Source organism: Copadichromis virginalis, linkage group LG9, assembly GCF_057382275.1.
Source record: "Copadichromis virginalis isolate Kocher_CV1m ecotype Utaka linkage group LG9, C_Virginalis_male_GT1.1, whole genome shotgun sequence".
NCBI lineage: Eukaryota > Metazoa > Chordata > Actinopteri > Cichliformes > Cichlidae > Copadichromis > Copadichromis virginalis.
Window position 1 is genome coordinate 19556243 of NC_140626.1, and position 14738 is coordinate 19570980.

The 14738-nt window shown below is 38.0% G+C and overlaps 1 protein-coding gene across 1 annotated transcript; it reads right to left on the bottom strand.

Annotated features, from left to right (window-relative positions):
* Nucleotides 1-4354: 4354 nt before the first annotated feature.
* Nucleotides 4355-11140, bottom strand: LOC146701749 (ADP-ribosyl cyclase/cyclic ADP-ribose hydrolase 1). Its single transcript, XM_085469208.1, has 10 exons — nucleotides 10987-11140; nucleotides 10521-10633; nucleotides 10283-10406; nucleotides 8739-8865; nucleotides 8481-8616; nucleotides 6288-6370; nucleotides 6083-6156; nucleotides 5913-6005; nucleotides 5426-5512; nucleotides 4355-5217 (listed from the first exon to the last, which is right to left on the bottom strand). The coding sequence occupies exons 2-10, from the start codon at nucleotides 10618-10620 to the stop codon at nucleotides 5118-5120; spliced, it is 924 nt and encodes a 307-aa protein (XP_085325334.1). The 5' UTR covers nucleotides 10621-10633; nucleotides 10987-11140; the 3' UTR covers nucleotides 4355-5117.
* Between the last annotated feature and the right edge of the window lie 3598 nt (nucleotides 11141-14738).

Here is a 14738-nt window from a genome sequence, read left to right on the forward strand (position 1 = left end):
GAGGTTTTACCATTATGATGCAATGTTGTATTTAAAATTATTTTACTGTCCAAATGTTGCAATAATTTCACAGATGTCATTTTTAATGCGACTGTGGCTATTTTTCCAGTCATTTCTTATATTCACCTTTAAGTTCGCCCAAGCTTTACAGGTCTGTACGCTCTTTAACAAACAACAAAGGAGCAAAACAAGTTATACTGCTTTGGAAAGATTTGCTAACATTATCACACACTGTTGAAAGATTTAGGAGGTAAACGTAACAAATTCCAAGCATAACAATTACTTGCTAGTCTCGGGAGATGTCACTGTTTGGTGGCGCAGTAATCCAGGAAAAAACAGCATTTCATTTATAAAAACCTTTAATCAATTTGTTGACTCAACTTTATCTTTTCCTTACTTTATGGTATTTATGTGCTCTTTGAAGTAATGCAAAAGCTACTTTATTTAAAGCTGTGTGTTACTTGCATTTGCACAATGCATCCACATAATTACAGCATCTAAGTGACCATTTTGGTATTTTTCCTTTTTTCCTCCTTTTGTGCTTTATAAGGACCTTCAAAATGTTTTTTTTTGTTTGTTTGTTTTTTAATTAAACTCAAATTTCTACTACAATTACACACAGTACAAATCAATTTTTCTGGGACTGCTGCACAATTCACTGAACTCGAAAAAATTATGAATCAAAGAATATTTGTGTTTTTGTTTGCTTTTTTTTTTTCAACTGTTGGGAAAAGTTGGCTGTTGCACAACAGAGTAAAACCCAGCCAAACTCAACCAAAGCAGGGCTCCTTTGAATGTGTGGGCTGCTGCTCACTAAGGAGAGCGCTCCATGGAGACCGACACGAAGATTCATTGACAGACAACGAGGCAGCGTGAAGATTGCTTTTCTCCATCGCCATCACTTATACTCTGGAGGGATTTGCTGCACTCTGCGGCCCACTTGTGTATTATTTTAACCAATGCATGACCTCAAGACAATCCTGTTTAACAGAGAGAAAGAAAAGTTAGTAAATTCATGTTGAAAACTTACAGCAGCAGAGGCACAAATCCAAAATGAGCGAACAGGGTTGTTTTCACACTCTGACCATCCAGGACACCCAGTAGTGAAGGTACCTATGACAACAACAAATTCTTAAGGACACATTGCCCACCCCACAGACATGTGCCAAGTTTGCTTTGTGAATCCCCTTGTTGGTGCAAAAATACTATTATATTTCAGCCAAACTGTGTTATGTTTGGAATTTATAGACTTAATATAAAAATATAAAGAAATGGGAAGAAATTATGTGTTGTTCAGAAAGTCTGCTATGGGTACTTTGCTGATCAGCTCATCCCCTTACTTAAGGTGGCTTTTTTATGCTTGAAGCATCACTGTTAGTAAGTGGTTCCAAAGTATGTCCAAAGAAAAACTCTGACAGGCCTTCAGAAAGTCTGCAAAATAATTGCTGAAGAAATAAAGAGAAATTCTCCCTTCTTGGAACCAAAATGAATAAATGAGGGGAGTCTCAAGACTTCTGCACAGTACGGCATACATTTTTAAATTATTCCTGCTGGACAGAAAACACCTCAAGACTTTAAAATGACTAGAAAACAACAAAGACATGGTGCACTTGGTGCAGGATCAGGATGTGATTGCACAACAGTCAGTGTTACACTTTGGAGTCTAAATAAAGTTTACAACCTTCTATGTTAAGATTTTATTTTTAAAATACTGCATATTCTGCCAACCAGGAGATAGCAGCAGTATTAGAATTGTTGATTAGACAAATATATTTCACATGTACAAAAATACTCAGTGGTACTGTGTTGTGTCTGATATAATCAGACATGTTCACCAGCAGGCTCCACACGTTATCTCTGGTTGGGACCCGCATTGCTCAACCCCTCAGACACTTTGCATATGTATGTTATGTTTGGATCTGACTCATTCTGTAAATTCTTTAAGGATGCATTTGTACAGTCTGATCTGAAGATGTTAGAAACAGAAATGGAACAGAAGCAGTGAATGTAGGATCAGTTTAAAAACATTCATGTGCCGATTGGCTTCACTGATTTAAATCAAACAAATAAAGGACAACATTGTGATGACAGATTTGTGCAAAAAGACGAAATCTTACTTGGCGTTCTTCTTCAAGACCATAACAACATTCAGGCTACTGACCCCAGGGGCTTTAAGCCTCGTCACCTCAATGCTTGCAAAAATACTGAAGAGAAAAAAAAACAAATAAAAAATTCAAAACACAAACTGATGTATCGTGACTGTTTACAATAATCTTGCAGTCTCACTGCTTTTAAAATGATTGCTTTAAAGATGAGGACCGGGTCTGTGACCGCTTCCTGCTAGTTGCCATCTTCAAAGCAGCAAAGCAGCAAAAAATTTACATTAACTACTTACATACAGAGTCCAGTCAGCCTTGCTTTTATATAGGAATCCAGAACAAAACCCTTAGGCAAACAGGTGAGTCGAGTCCTCTATTGGAAAGAGACAGACTTACTGCAGCTTGGTGAGAATCCGTCTGTGTTCATAAGTTAGGTGGTACTTATTTGTAAACCTTTGCCAATCTGTCTGAGTCTGCGACTGTTTAGAGTCAGGTCAGCCATCAGCAGGTGACCTTTGCAACTGCCTTTCAATCAAAATTGGTCCCCCAGAGGTTGTGGGCTATGCATTCTCAACCGTCAATCCATGTAATTATTTCCTAGACGCTGTCTTCTTTTTACTCTAGTGTGACTGAGATATAAAAGAAAATTACCACATTACCACAGGAAGCATCTGCATACTATAAACACACAAAGAGGGTTCTGAAGAAACACTCAGTCATCTCGTAGTAAACAACTAAAAACAAAATTATTTGTGAAAATCTCAAATTCATCCAGGCTTTACGGGTCTGTACGCTCTTTAAGAAACAACAAAATCATTCCAAGAACAATTCTAGAGTTTTGGTAAGATTATTACACACACAAATATTTAGGAGTAAAATTCCAGTATAAACCCTCTCTAATCTCAGGAGTATTTACTGTTTAGTAGTAGTGGTATAATCCAACAAAAATAGCATTTCATTCATAAAAACACTTAATGATTTTTTTTACTCAGCTTTATCTCTTCCTTAATTTATGGTATTTCTGTGCTCTCTGAATTAATGCCAAAGTCTAAAGCTACTTTATTTGACCGCACATGCGATTCGCGTTAACTTGCTAAAGGAGATTTGACGTGTTAATGCGGTTATGGCGTTAACGTCATTTTAACGAGATTAACGCTGACAGCACAATTAGGCTACATCTTGCTTGTGCTGGGTTTTACACTGTTTGCATTCAGAACTGCCCTCGTTCTTCATGACATACTTTCAACAAGATGCTGGAAACATTCCCCTGAGATCGTGATGACAGCATCTCACAGTTGTTGCAACTTCCATGATATGAATTTTCTGTTTCACCACATGCCACAGGTGCCCTTGTAGACTGAGCTCAGGTGACTGTGGAGACCATTTGTGTGCAGTGAACTCACTGTCATGTTCAAGGAGCCAGTTTAAGATTATTTGAGCTGCCCATCCCTTTACATATGGAGTTTAGGCGATGCTCGGTACTAAGTTGCACAGCGTTAGTACAAAGTTGTCAAAAAATATCCCTCACAGCAACACCACCAACAGCCTGAACTGTTGACACAAGACAAGATGGATTCCCGAGAACTGCTGCTATCTTGATATTTTCTGTTTTTCCGATCACTCTGTGTAATCTCTAGAGGTGTTTGTGTGCTAAACTTCCAGTGGATCAGGAGTTCCCTAAATACTCAGACTACCACTACTACTAGTCTGTCACCATGCCTAAATGCTTAGAATTACTACCATGTGATCTGCCTTGCTATATAGATTTAAACAGCAGCTGGGGTTGGTATTCATTCCTCCTTATTGAACAATTAAATTAAAGCGTAGCTGCAGCACTAAATGCATGAACCTCTTATGGGCATTCAGTGTGAAACTAATTCAAAATGCACAAAAAGGAGGTTAATAAGGACGTTCATAGCAGCAGTTAAATGTCAATCATCTGCTGTAAGATGGTTATGGGCTCTAGTTTAGATGTCACAGAATAAGTGATACTTATAAACATGTTGAGAAATGCCAATGACCTTTGAGTACAAAGAAGGAAATTCAAAGGAAATGTTTAAGAATGCAGAAAACCTCTTTGTCATCCCTGTTGTGGGCGTATTGGCAGACATGAATTGCCTACTGAAATTCTACCTTGGAGCACACATAAAGTGATGATAAATGCAATTATATGTTAAACTGTGGATGTATACTCATATGAACGACAAGTATAGCCTTGGCAGCTTCCTGTGACACAACAAAACAAATCACAAAACTCATGTTAATGGGTGTTTAATGAACACTGAGCACACTACACAGGCAAAATGCTAATAATGAAACCACAATTAAACAGTGCAATAACTTCATAGATTTTTATATTTTCTTTGTGATCCCTTAAAGATAGATGCACAGAATGGTGTTTCTGAGATTACAATGCTGAGGCACCCTGAGTCAAAAAAGAGGTTATTGGACCCAGTTAAATCAAATATGCTTTTTTTTTCTATGCTGTGAATATCTAGCCACATACAGGTCATCATCATGTGTCTTGTTTTAAGACAGAGCTCTAGTTTTCAGTTAAATTAACACAACCCTGACAGTAAAACAGGAAATCTTGTCTTCAGAAAGCACACTAACCCTGCTAATTAAATGGCATCAGTACAGTTCAGAGGACAGAGGACTGGAGCACAGTCAGCAATGCTGTGATTAATTTGCAGCTTTTAATTCAACAAATGTACAAACATTTCTCACAGCAGTACTGACAGATGAGTCTGTTTGCAGCATTAAAGGCTGTAAAATTATCAGTTCCTCCTCTCCATGATGAGAAGCACCTGTTTCAGCTGCATTTTGCTTGCAGATTTGTGGGGATCAGTGAAGTGTAGTGGGTACGCAAAAGACACACATGCACACTGCATTTTATTCAAGTTAGATTTTTGAGAAGCCTGTATTATCTAAGAATGACAGTGTTTACAGTATTCATTGTTCCTTGTTTTGCACTCTGGATTTACTTTGAAAGATATAGATTTTACAGCAGTCTGTGATTTAATTAGACGTAAGGCCGTTTCTGTTTAACAAAGTGTTTGCACAGGTCTGGCAGGATGAGTGTTGCGGGTTTCGGATGCATTGCAAGACCATCAAGGTCCTGTGAAGAAAAAAGACCTGTTACTGATTGATGGTTTCATAAAAGTGTTTCCTGTTAAGGCATGGGTCTCTGTGTAAAAAAGGAGCAGTAAAACACACTTGATGACTAACAACTGTCACATGATGTGATGCTTTGATCTAAGACCACTATTCCAGATTCATAATTAACTTTGATGTCATGAAACTTCCAAACACTGAACATTACGTACTGGTCATTGTCTGTACAGGTCCAGTGAAAGCCTCTGGATCGGAGGATTTGGATCAGGTCTACAATGGATCCTTGACTACATGACTCTCTGTCAAAGAAAAAAACAACAACACAAACCTCTCAGGCCCACTGCAACTTTCTGATAGGTTGCTATTCACAAGCTTTAAAGGATAACAATGTCCCTAAGCAGTAAATCATATCAGTAATTTGCCAAACATAAAGACAACCTTTGGGCTGTCACGCCCTGAAAAATAGTTATTCTCTCATTTAAGTTCAACTGTGTTGCTGTTATACAACTGCATGATAATATATTCGGATCACTGAACTATAGTGAGGTCATAAATGATGGGTAACTGAGGGTTTCAAGCTTTATAACATGTCATTCTATCATCATAGCAGTTAAGGTGCTAATTAATGGAATTTGGACAATGTGAACTCATCAGTAGTTACTTTTTTAAAACACAAGAATATCCTTTTATTATCCTCACATATGGGGTCCGTCTAGACTGGTCACCACCTTAATGTTGACATAATTCACCCTTTGTGGATCCAGACTGTCCAGTTCAACACTTCCAAACATGCTGCATGAGAAAAAAGATTGATTTAATATGTAGTTCAGAACCTGCACCAACCTACTGAATTATTCATTATTTCTTACCTTTTCCTATTGAAGGCATTAACAATAGATCCATTCAGTAAGATAGTAATGTTGCCACACGCCATCTCTGCAAACTAGCAAATGGATGAGGAAAATCACAGAAGAGCAATAAAGCACTACCGGTTTTGGAAAGGTAGATGATAAATAACACAGCTGTTTGCAGAACAGAGATGGAGCCATTCCAGAGTTTGGATATTAAACTCACATTTTGTGAAGCTTGCCTCCACAGGGAATAGACCGGATGACTTCGACAGGCCGACCACTCCGGACAAGAGCTGAAATCAAAACCTGTGTCAAATTCACAAGTGTCATTACTTGAGATATGAGATATTCAAGAAAGACATGTGCTGTGTTGACATGCAAGAAGACTAGTTATATAAGAAAAGTCTTAAAAGTTCTGCAAAACGTTTGGGAACACAGCTGCAGTTGTCTGAGTTATAATGCTTTTGCTGAATCCCGTTGCTACCAAACAATCTTTCTTAATTTGTTATCATTCAATCCACGTAGCGATGTTTAAAGCAAGAGTTTGATACCACTCTTATGCTTGTGTGGAAATTATGAATCTACACCCAGCAGTTTGCTAGCTTTGTTTATCTAAAAGTGTAAAGTGAAATAGCTAAACAGGAATATGGGTGCCAGACACATTTCATAAAGGGGCTATGAAAGCAGGGAATACAAATTCACCGTCTGGAGAGGCTGAGACTGGGAATCAAACCTTGAAGCTACCAACTTCAACACCTCACTGGCTGCTTTATTACATACACCTGTTCAGCTCATTAATGCAAATCTAATCAGCCAATCACATGCTGCCCATCGTGCTGCCAGCAGCCACCATCTCAAACTGGCTTCTTGGACTCAACAATGAGTTCACTGTACTCAAATGGCCTCCACAGTCACCAGATTTCAGTCCAATAGCGCATCTTTGTGTTGTGGTGAAGAGGGAGATTTGCATCATGACTGTGCAGCTGACAAATGTGCAGTAACTTTGTGATGCTATCATCATAGCACGGACTTTGAACAAGCGGTTATTCATCCGCTTTTGAAAAAGCACAGTGCTGACCCATCACCTCGCTCAGAATTTTATATTGATAAATTTGCCTTTTATCTCCAGAACCAGCTTAGAGTGGCTGTAACTAAACATAATGTTTTAGATACATGTTAATTAACATCACATGCACTTTACTCATACAGCTCTAAGAAATAGCTTTTCCTAGAGTTTGAAATAAAATTTAATTACATAACGACACATTTGAAAATTCTGTTTTTGTACTGTTGGATCTTTTGCTACCGTTGACACAGCTGATCATGGTCTCCTGATTGAGAGACTAAAAACTTGGGTGGGAATCTGCTTTTCAGTTTGTGTCATCTTCTGTCACTTTATCTTGCGGTGTGCCCAAAGGTTAGGTCCTCAGGCCCATCTTATTTGCCTTGTCTATGCTTTCACTTGGACACATCGTCAATACCTTTGAAGCCATCTCATACTACTTTTTTTATACAGATGATATCCAGTTGCAAATGTCATTCAAACCCCAGAATATAGCTGCCCTTTATGACTGCATTAATGTTAGAAAGACGTGGATGGCAGCCAAGTATCTGTCCTTCTTATCTGTGCCCATGCAATTTCACTTTCAGTTCTTCTAACTGCCAGAAATGTTGCTTTTGATCGGGTAGTCAGCTTTGATAAGCATCTTGACCGTCACTGCCCATCTTACACACAGTGCTCTAAAAAAGATTTTGCCAGGAAGGGTCCCGATTCGCATATTTGTCATACTTACGTTTCAGATAATAAATGAATAAGGGGGCACTTTTCACAACACTGCATGAATTGCGAGAATTGCAATCAAGCATTTGTGATAAAGGAATTTTGGTCCACTCTTCATTGCAGAATTGTTTAAATTCAGCACATTGGAGGATTTTCCAGTATATGCTTGTATTTTTTGTTTTGCTTGTTGGTTTTTGCTGGTGTGTTTGACTAATGCTGTTGCGTAACTCAAATGTGATTGAACTTCAAGGTGCCAACTGATGGCCAGAAATCCTCCTTTAGGATTGTCTGATGGAGAGGATGGAGCCTCGCTCCATCACACCACCACCACAAAGCTTGACCATTGGTATGATGATCTTTTTATGAATTGTTGTTCAATAATATATAGTGAGAGAAAATTCTAATATTAATATGTATGTAAAATTCAAGTATTTACTTGATTTTTTTTTTTAATTTACTTGGACCAATTTAATGCAGCGGCACCAAAACTTGGGGAGGTCAAAGCCTTTTATGTCTCTGATCATTTTTCTCGTGAAAATAATTAAATTACACAATCGGAAATGATTTCTCTCTTGTTGAAACAAAACAAAATAAAAAATACAATACAACACAAAAAAACAAAACACAAACATCTACCAGAATCCTCTTCTTGGCCACACCAGATGAGATCGTTGAACATGTAGCCAACCAGCGTGTCTTCCAGTGTCCAGAAGTGACGAAAAACTGCAGCATAGCTGTGCATCAGTGTCCTGGTTTTGCTCCAGAAGAGGAACTAAGAAAAAAAGGTAAATACAAAGCAGGTTAACAAAAAGACTAGACTTTAAAGTAGCATAATTATATTAATATAAATAAAAAAATGCATATATAAGGCACAAAAATGCCAACACAGCTCACATTATCACAGGGCCAGATTTGTGGCATTGCGTTAAACATGTGAAAATAATCCTCGACGGTCACATTGCAAGAAGAATGACTGATAACGGCCTCCTCAAACTGCCTCCAGATCTCCTCACAGTCATACCTACACATAAAAAACAGAATATGACTTTAAGCTTTTTTTTGAGATGTGTGGCTTTTAAAGGGACAGTTCGCTGAAAGTCAAAGTCTTTTTTTATTATTGGCCTGTCGTGCTATTTTTTTCAGTATACATGAATTCGGCATGAACTGCACAGCTTTAGAGATATTGGCTGTATATCTGTCACAGATCTTTGTTCAGTCTTCCTCCCCTCACCCCCAACCGGTCGTGGCAGATGGCCACCCCTCTGTGAGCCTGGTTGAGCCAGAGGTTTCCTCCTGTTAAAAGGGAGTTTTTCCTTCCCACAGTTGCCAACGTAGGCTCGTTGTTGGGGTTTTCTCTGTTTTCTCTGTTATTGTAGGGTCTTTACCTTACAATATAAGTCATGTCGAATTGTTGTAGTGATTTGGCAATATATAAATAAAGTTGAACTGAACTGAACTGAAATGTAGGAAGTCTCTTGAATACAGTGGAACTAAATGGCACTTTCCTTGTAAACTTGGGTGCATTAATATGGCAAACAACTGTATGATTAAGCAATAATGAAAATAACAGCCTTTGATGGATCTATGTCATGATTTGGGGGAAAAAGGAGTCTTATTTGGATTCACCTGTACATTTTAAATCATTTGTTGACATTCAACTCCTGCATACCTTTGGAATAACTAAATGCAAAGTTTTATTACTTATGTGGGATTCTTTTTGAAATGAACAAAAGAAGGAAGGAAGGAGAGCCAGCAGTTACTGTGGCTGTTCCTTTATTCACAAGGGTTCATCAGGAAGCTCTGCCTTGTTGATTCGGTGAAATTTTTACACAGATGTTCTTCCTGACACAACCACAGATAGATTAGTTTTTCCTCCTGGGATTAAACGAGGATGTTTTGCTTGTTAGTTAACTGTGTAAACGGTTACACTATGAAATTACACAATGAACAAAATGCAAACAAAAATTCAGTAACAGTGCTTTACACTGCTAAAGTGTAATCCATGTGCCTCAGCCTTTTAAATCTGCCATGAATAGAGTCAATAGCGATTGGTTTTTGTATACTTTAAGTAAGCAGTGAAACATATTAGAAATTCCCATGAAATTTCTTTGCAAAGCACGTATATGGCCTTTGTCTCAGCTTCTTTCATCCTTTCTAGAAAAGTCAAACCGATAAAAAGAAAGGAACTCACTAAACATCATTTATTGAACGCCACATCAAAACTTCCCTTCATTTGTACTTGAGCGCTAGCCTCATAATGTGCTGTCGATGACAGCCCAAACTCTTTTGCTCTGGCCTTTAGGAGCAAATCAGAACTTTCAAGCTCTGAGGCTTGACTCAAATCACAGATAAGTTGTGAATTTATGACAAATCTGCAAACGGATTCCCAATCAAGACTGGAAATGTTATGACATGACAACAGATGAGTCCACATTTACCTTAAGCTGGGGTTAACTAGTGTGGTGTAAGTGTAACACCTCCCAACCACAATGTGTTTAATGTTGGGGGTTGTCCCGAGCTGTGCTCTGAGTTGACTCGGACAGAAGTGAAGCGTAATAAAACCTTTGAAATGGAGAAAGAGATAAAAGAAAAGAGGGTGTAATCTATCAAATTTCGGAGCAGCACATTTAAAGGAAGACAGAAAAAAATGTAGGAATATCAGAAAGAATTGCTTACAAATTATGATGCTGGTTATTGCAAAGGACACAGATGTTTTTGTGACAGTGACAACTTGCTGTGCTTCAGTGCTCTTCAGTAGAGATTCGTGTTTATACATTTTTATTTTCCACCTATAGAAGAGTCAAAATAAATAAATAAATAACTTATATCACCTTTGATGCAAATCAACCTCACATAAATAGTTCTATGGTAAATTATATTGTGTCATGCACAAAACAGCTTCCTCAAATCTTAGACAACAGTTATATCAGTGGATCAAACTGAGCAGCACACTGACAAAAGTAAGTCAAGCACTGACTCACCATAGATTAAATTTCTAAGAAACAAGATAGCTCATGTTAAGGCAACTCTAAATCTATATATTTAAATATCACACACAGTAAGATCATCACCTACAGGCTGTAGCGACAATCTTAAAACCTTGTGTGAATAAAAATGAAAAAGTGTAGAAATGCTCACTTACTTCTTTCATTGCATAAATTCAAACTGCAACAAATGGCTCCATGGCTGTGATGCTGTTGGTTGGCTCCGGTCGGATTTTTGCCAACTGGAGTCAGAATGTATCCTCTTTCCACAACATGCTCAAAAGCCTGGTCTTAATGGGTCGGCAGCACATCCCATCTACAATTGAGAACCCTTTTTTAAAGAAAAAAATAGAGATGTGCATGTGTTTTTTTTCCTTCCAGGCTCCTCTTGTGAAGAGTAGATCCACATGACTCTTATTATAGTGGCGTTAGGAATCTTGATAAACACAGAGTGCAGTGTTCTCTGTGGCATGGCTCCCCTGAGCTAGAGGGAAAAATATGTTGCTGTTTATGTCATTGGACATATGTGAACTTAGTTGTAAGGGTTTAAATAAGCTTTTATCAAAATAAGCCTGACGTAAGAAGTGAAAATAACTGTCAAATAGCCAGATGGGTGAAACTTTTCTGGCAAACAGATACAGAATAAGAAGCTTTATTAATTTTCGGAAACTTTGATCTCTCATGAGTGTGCAGTTAGATGTCTATGGGGTGTAACATGATTTTATTGCAACATAAACATCTGACGCGTCTCACTGGATAGTGCAACAGTTATGAAACATGGGAACATTGCAAATAGTGAAAATCTACTGCAATGTAACAGTTTTGCAGTTTACTACTAAAAAAAATGAAACGAATAAATCATGCAGAACCTAAGGATAAAATAGTGTTTAAGTTTGTTGCAATGCTGCTACTTTTATGAATGTAACATAACTTTATTGCCTGGTTTTGTTACTGATTCATGATACTTACAGTTTGAGTACTTTACAGTTTTTATTAGGCCTCTTGGTCTGACTGAAGAAGGAATGTAAAGTATGTGGTTAGTTTTCCATTTCTGGCAGTAACACCCACTTTACTCCAGACTGAAATATCTCAACAACTATTCCCCGACTTTACCTTTATGAGTCAGACATCTGCTACTTCACTTGCCAGCTACTTGGATGGACTGACATGAAATATGCTGCAGTGTCCAGGTTTTTTCATTTACTTACTTTGCGGTTTTTTTGCTAACTGGAAAATTCCACCAGCTAAACACGAACATGACTGTCATCATGAGCCCAAACTAGCCCAAGTTACTGTTGTACCCATTTAAGTTTGGAACCATTGTTCCAGTTTTGTTTGAGGAACTGATACATTTCACTTCTGTTCCCATACTGTTAGCCAAAGTGATGATATTTTTCTTCCAGGAACCCAAACTTTAATGTATTTTTTTCTAAAGTGTAGCCATAGTTCTATTTCTGAAGGTTCTTAAGTTCTTCTTTGGACATTAGTTGCTTTTTAATTGTCAGCCCAGTCCTTTTAAAGTTTTTTAAGCCAATTAACACTGAACCATGAGTGATTCAAGCACGAAAAAGGTACCTAACGTGAAAGGTGCCTGCAAACATCCCATTTAAAATTTATCTTTAGGCACTTTGTTATGTGCAGCTTTTTTTTTAGTTGGATATACAAATAAACGCCATAGTGGAGGCATAAAGTAATATTTTTGCAACAGTATTGTGAGCCCCAAAGAGCTACTAGCAGAAAACTTGGCTCATCTTCGCATGGTTTTCTCAGTGTGTGCTTAAAAAATTGAGGAAAGTGAACAAGTGGAAGACAAAAGAAGAGATTTCAGGCCTAAAAACCATCTACAGTAGATAAACACTATCTGTAAGTCGTACTCTTAAGAAATAAGAAAAAACCCAGCAAAGACCTAACGCATGACTCGAGAGATGCATCTGGCCTTTCTGCTGAAGGCTCATCAGAAATGGTCCCAGTGACACCATGACAATAGTCCCAAACACACTGCCAGTGCAGTAAAAGCGTATCTGGGTAGAAGTGATGGATTGGCCTCCCCAGAGTCCCAGTGTCGACATTACTGAATCATGGAAAAGAACAAAAGAAACTGCAGAAATATTCCTGAATACTATTTAAAGAAATTACAAAATAGCTTGCCTAGAAGAGAAAGGCTGTTTCGAAGAATAAAGGTGGTCATATCAAAAACTGACTTTCAGCTTGTTACAACATTGTTTCACTGATTTTTAAATGACCTGTTTGCTATTAATATTGTCAAATACATGAACAGTCTTAATGGTAATCTTCTTGTCTTGTACACCGAACGATGTGAGAACTTCCAACAGTGACACACACTGATTCTATTTAACGTTAATATATGCAGCATCCACAGAAAATATGTAGAGAGCTGGAAAGTATAATGCATCCCTAACTGTTGCCAGACATTCACATTAACTGCTTTAAGAAAATGATGATTTTCAATTTCTGAGGAAAGGGTCACTTAAGGTTAAATCTTTAAGACAGTATGAATGAGGTTGTGCCCTCGTGCCTCTCGAGCTAATTGCACTGTTAGCACTCTGCACGTGACTGCTTGAGCTTAATGATCCAAAGAAAGAAAAATGCTGAGAAAATGATGCTAAACAAGGCCTAAACCTAATCCAGATGTTAAAGTAAGAGCTGTGAGCTGTGAAAGCCGCAGATAAAGAGCAAGCACTAATTCCATTCCTACATCAAATGTGCCAATATTTCTTGAAGCTTGCTAAAATAAAAGCAGACCAAAATAAATATTATTAAATACAGACTACTTCCTTCTGTGCTGCATTTAAAACAGAATACAAAGCAGAATAATCCAAAATCTCTTACATAGATATAGAAAGTTGATTAAATTACCATATTTTATGCCATGTTTTGGAAGAATTAACATTTTAAAACTGCGCTCTCATCAACTTGATGTGGGTTGTAGATTCTGTAACAACTCACAGAAATATGTCGGTAACAGTTATTTGCATGCAGACAGTCAGTCTAGCGATAGCTCAAGAGACCACAATTTGTATTCTCACTGCAATCCACTCCCCCCAATGAGGACGGTATTATTTGGCAATTTCTTGCCCTCTTGAGGTAAGGCGCTCCTATCTGAGAATGTGAGTTAGTGTATGGAAATTAGCTGTGGGCTAGAGAGGAACCAGTGCTATAAGGAGACATTATCAGCTGAGTAATTTACTGGCTGACAGGGTGCAAGGGTTGAAGTGTTAACCTGTGTCGAGATGAAGTGTCACCAAGCATGACGCTGAAGTCTAATTTGATCTGTGTTTGCTGCTCTCTTCAGCAGCGGACCTACGGGATGTCCTATTAAGTATGCTCTTCTTCTTCTCTCTTTGTGTGTGAAACTGAGACTCAAGACGCACACCCTGGACTTCCGAAAGCGCTTTAACAAGGTGGCTACTGCAAGCATAGTTACAAAACTTTGTGAGATGCAGATAAGCAGGCATTTCCTTGGATGTATGAGGCTGCCAATTGTTTTGGATAAGTAAAGCTGTTTCTCAAGTTTGAATGAGAGGAATTGCATGCAGATGTTCACCTTAAGCTTTTCAGGCCAGACTAAACAGAATCTGATGTGGACCATTAAATGTAATTCACAATTAGAATTTGCATGCAGCTGAAAAACAAAACAACAACAACAAACAATTAAAAAAAAACCTTAATGTTTGAGGAGTTTACCTTTCCTCATGAGAGAAAGTGCTCTTGCTGCTTGCTGCGTCACTTAGAGTGTTGCTGCTGCCACCTTCTGGCATAAAAGGGCGCTAAATATTTATTGGCTGTGATCGATACTAAGAGTGTAACACCACGTCAGACTTTCAGAATAGTATATAGTCAAATTTTCTGCTTTAATGTATTTCGCAGATATTTCCAAAGATCTAGGTCC

Excerpts from the sequence above, each read along its gene's own strand:
- LOC146701749 (XM_085469208.1), bottom strand. The coding sequence starts at position 10,620 with ATGTATAAACACGAATCTCTACTGAAGAGCACTGAAGCACAGCAAGTT. Across the intron at positions 10,407-10,520 it reads AATAACCAGCATCATAATTT|GTTTTATTACGCTTCACTTC; the intron begins GTAAGCAATTCT and ends TCCATTTCAAAG. Across the intron at positions 6,371-8,480 it reads TGGCCAAGAAGAGGATTCTG|GTTTTGATTTCAGCTCTTGT; the intron begins GTAGATGTTTGT and ends AATTTGACACAG.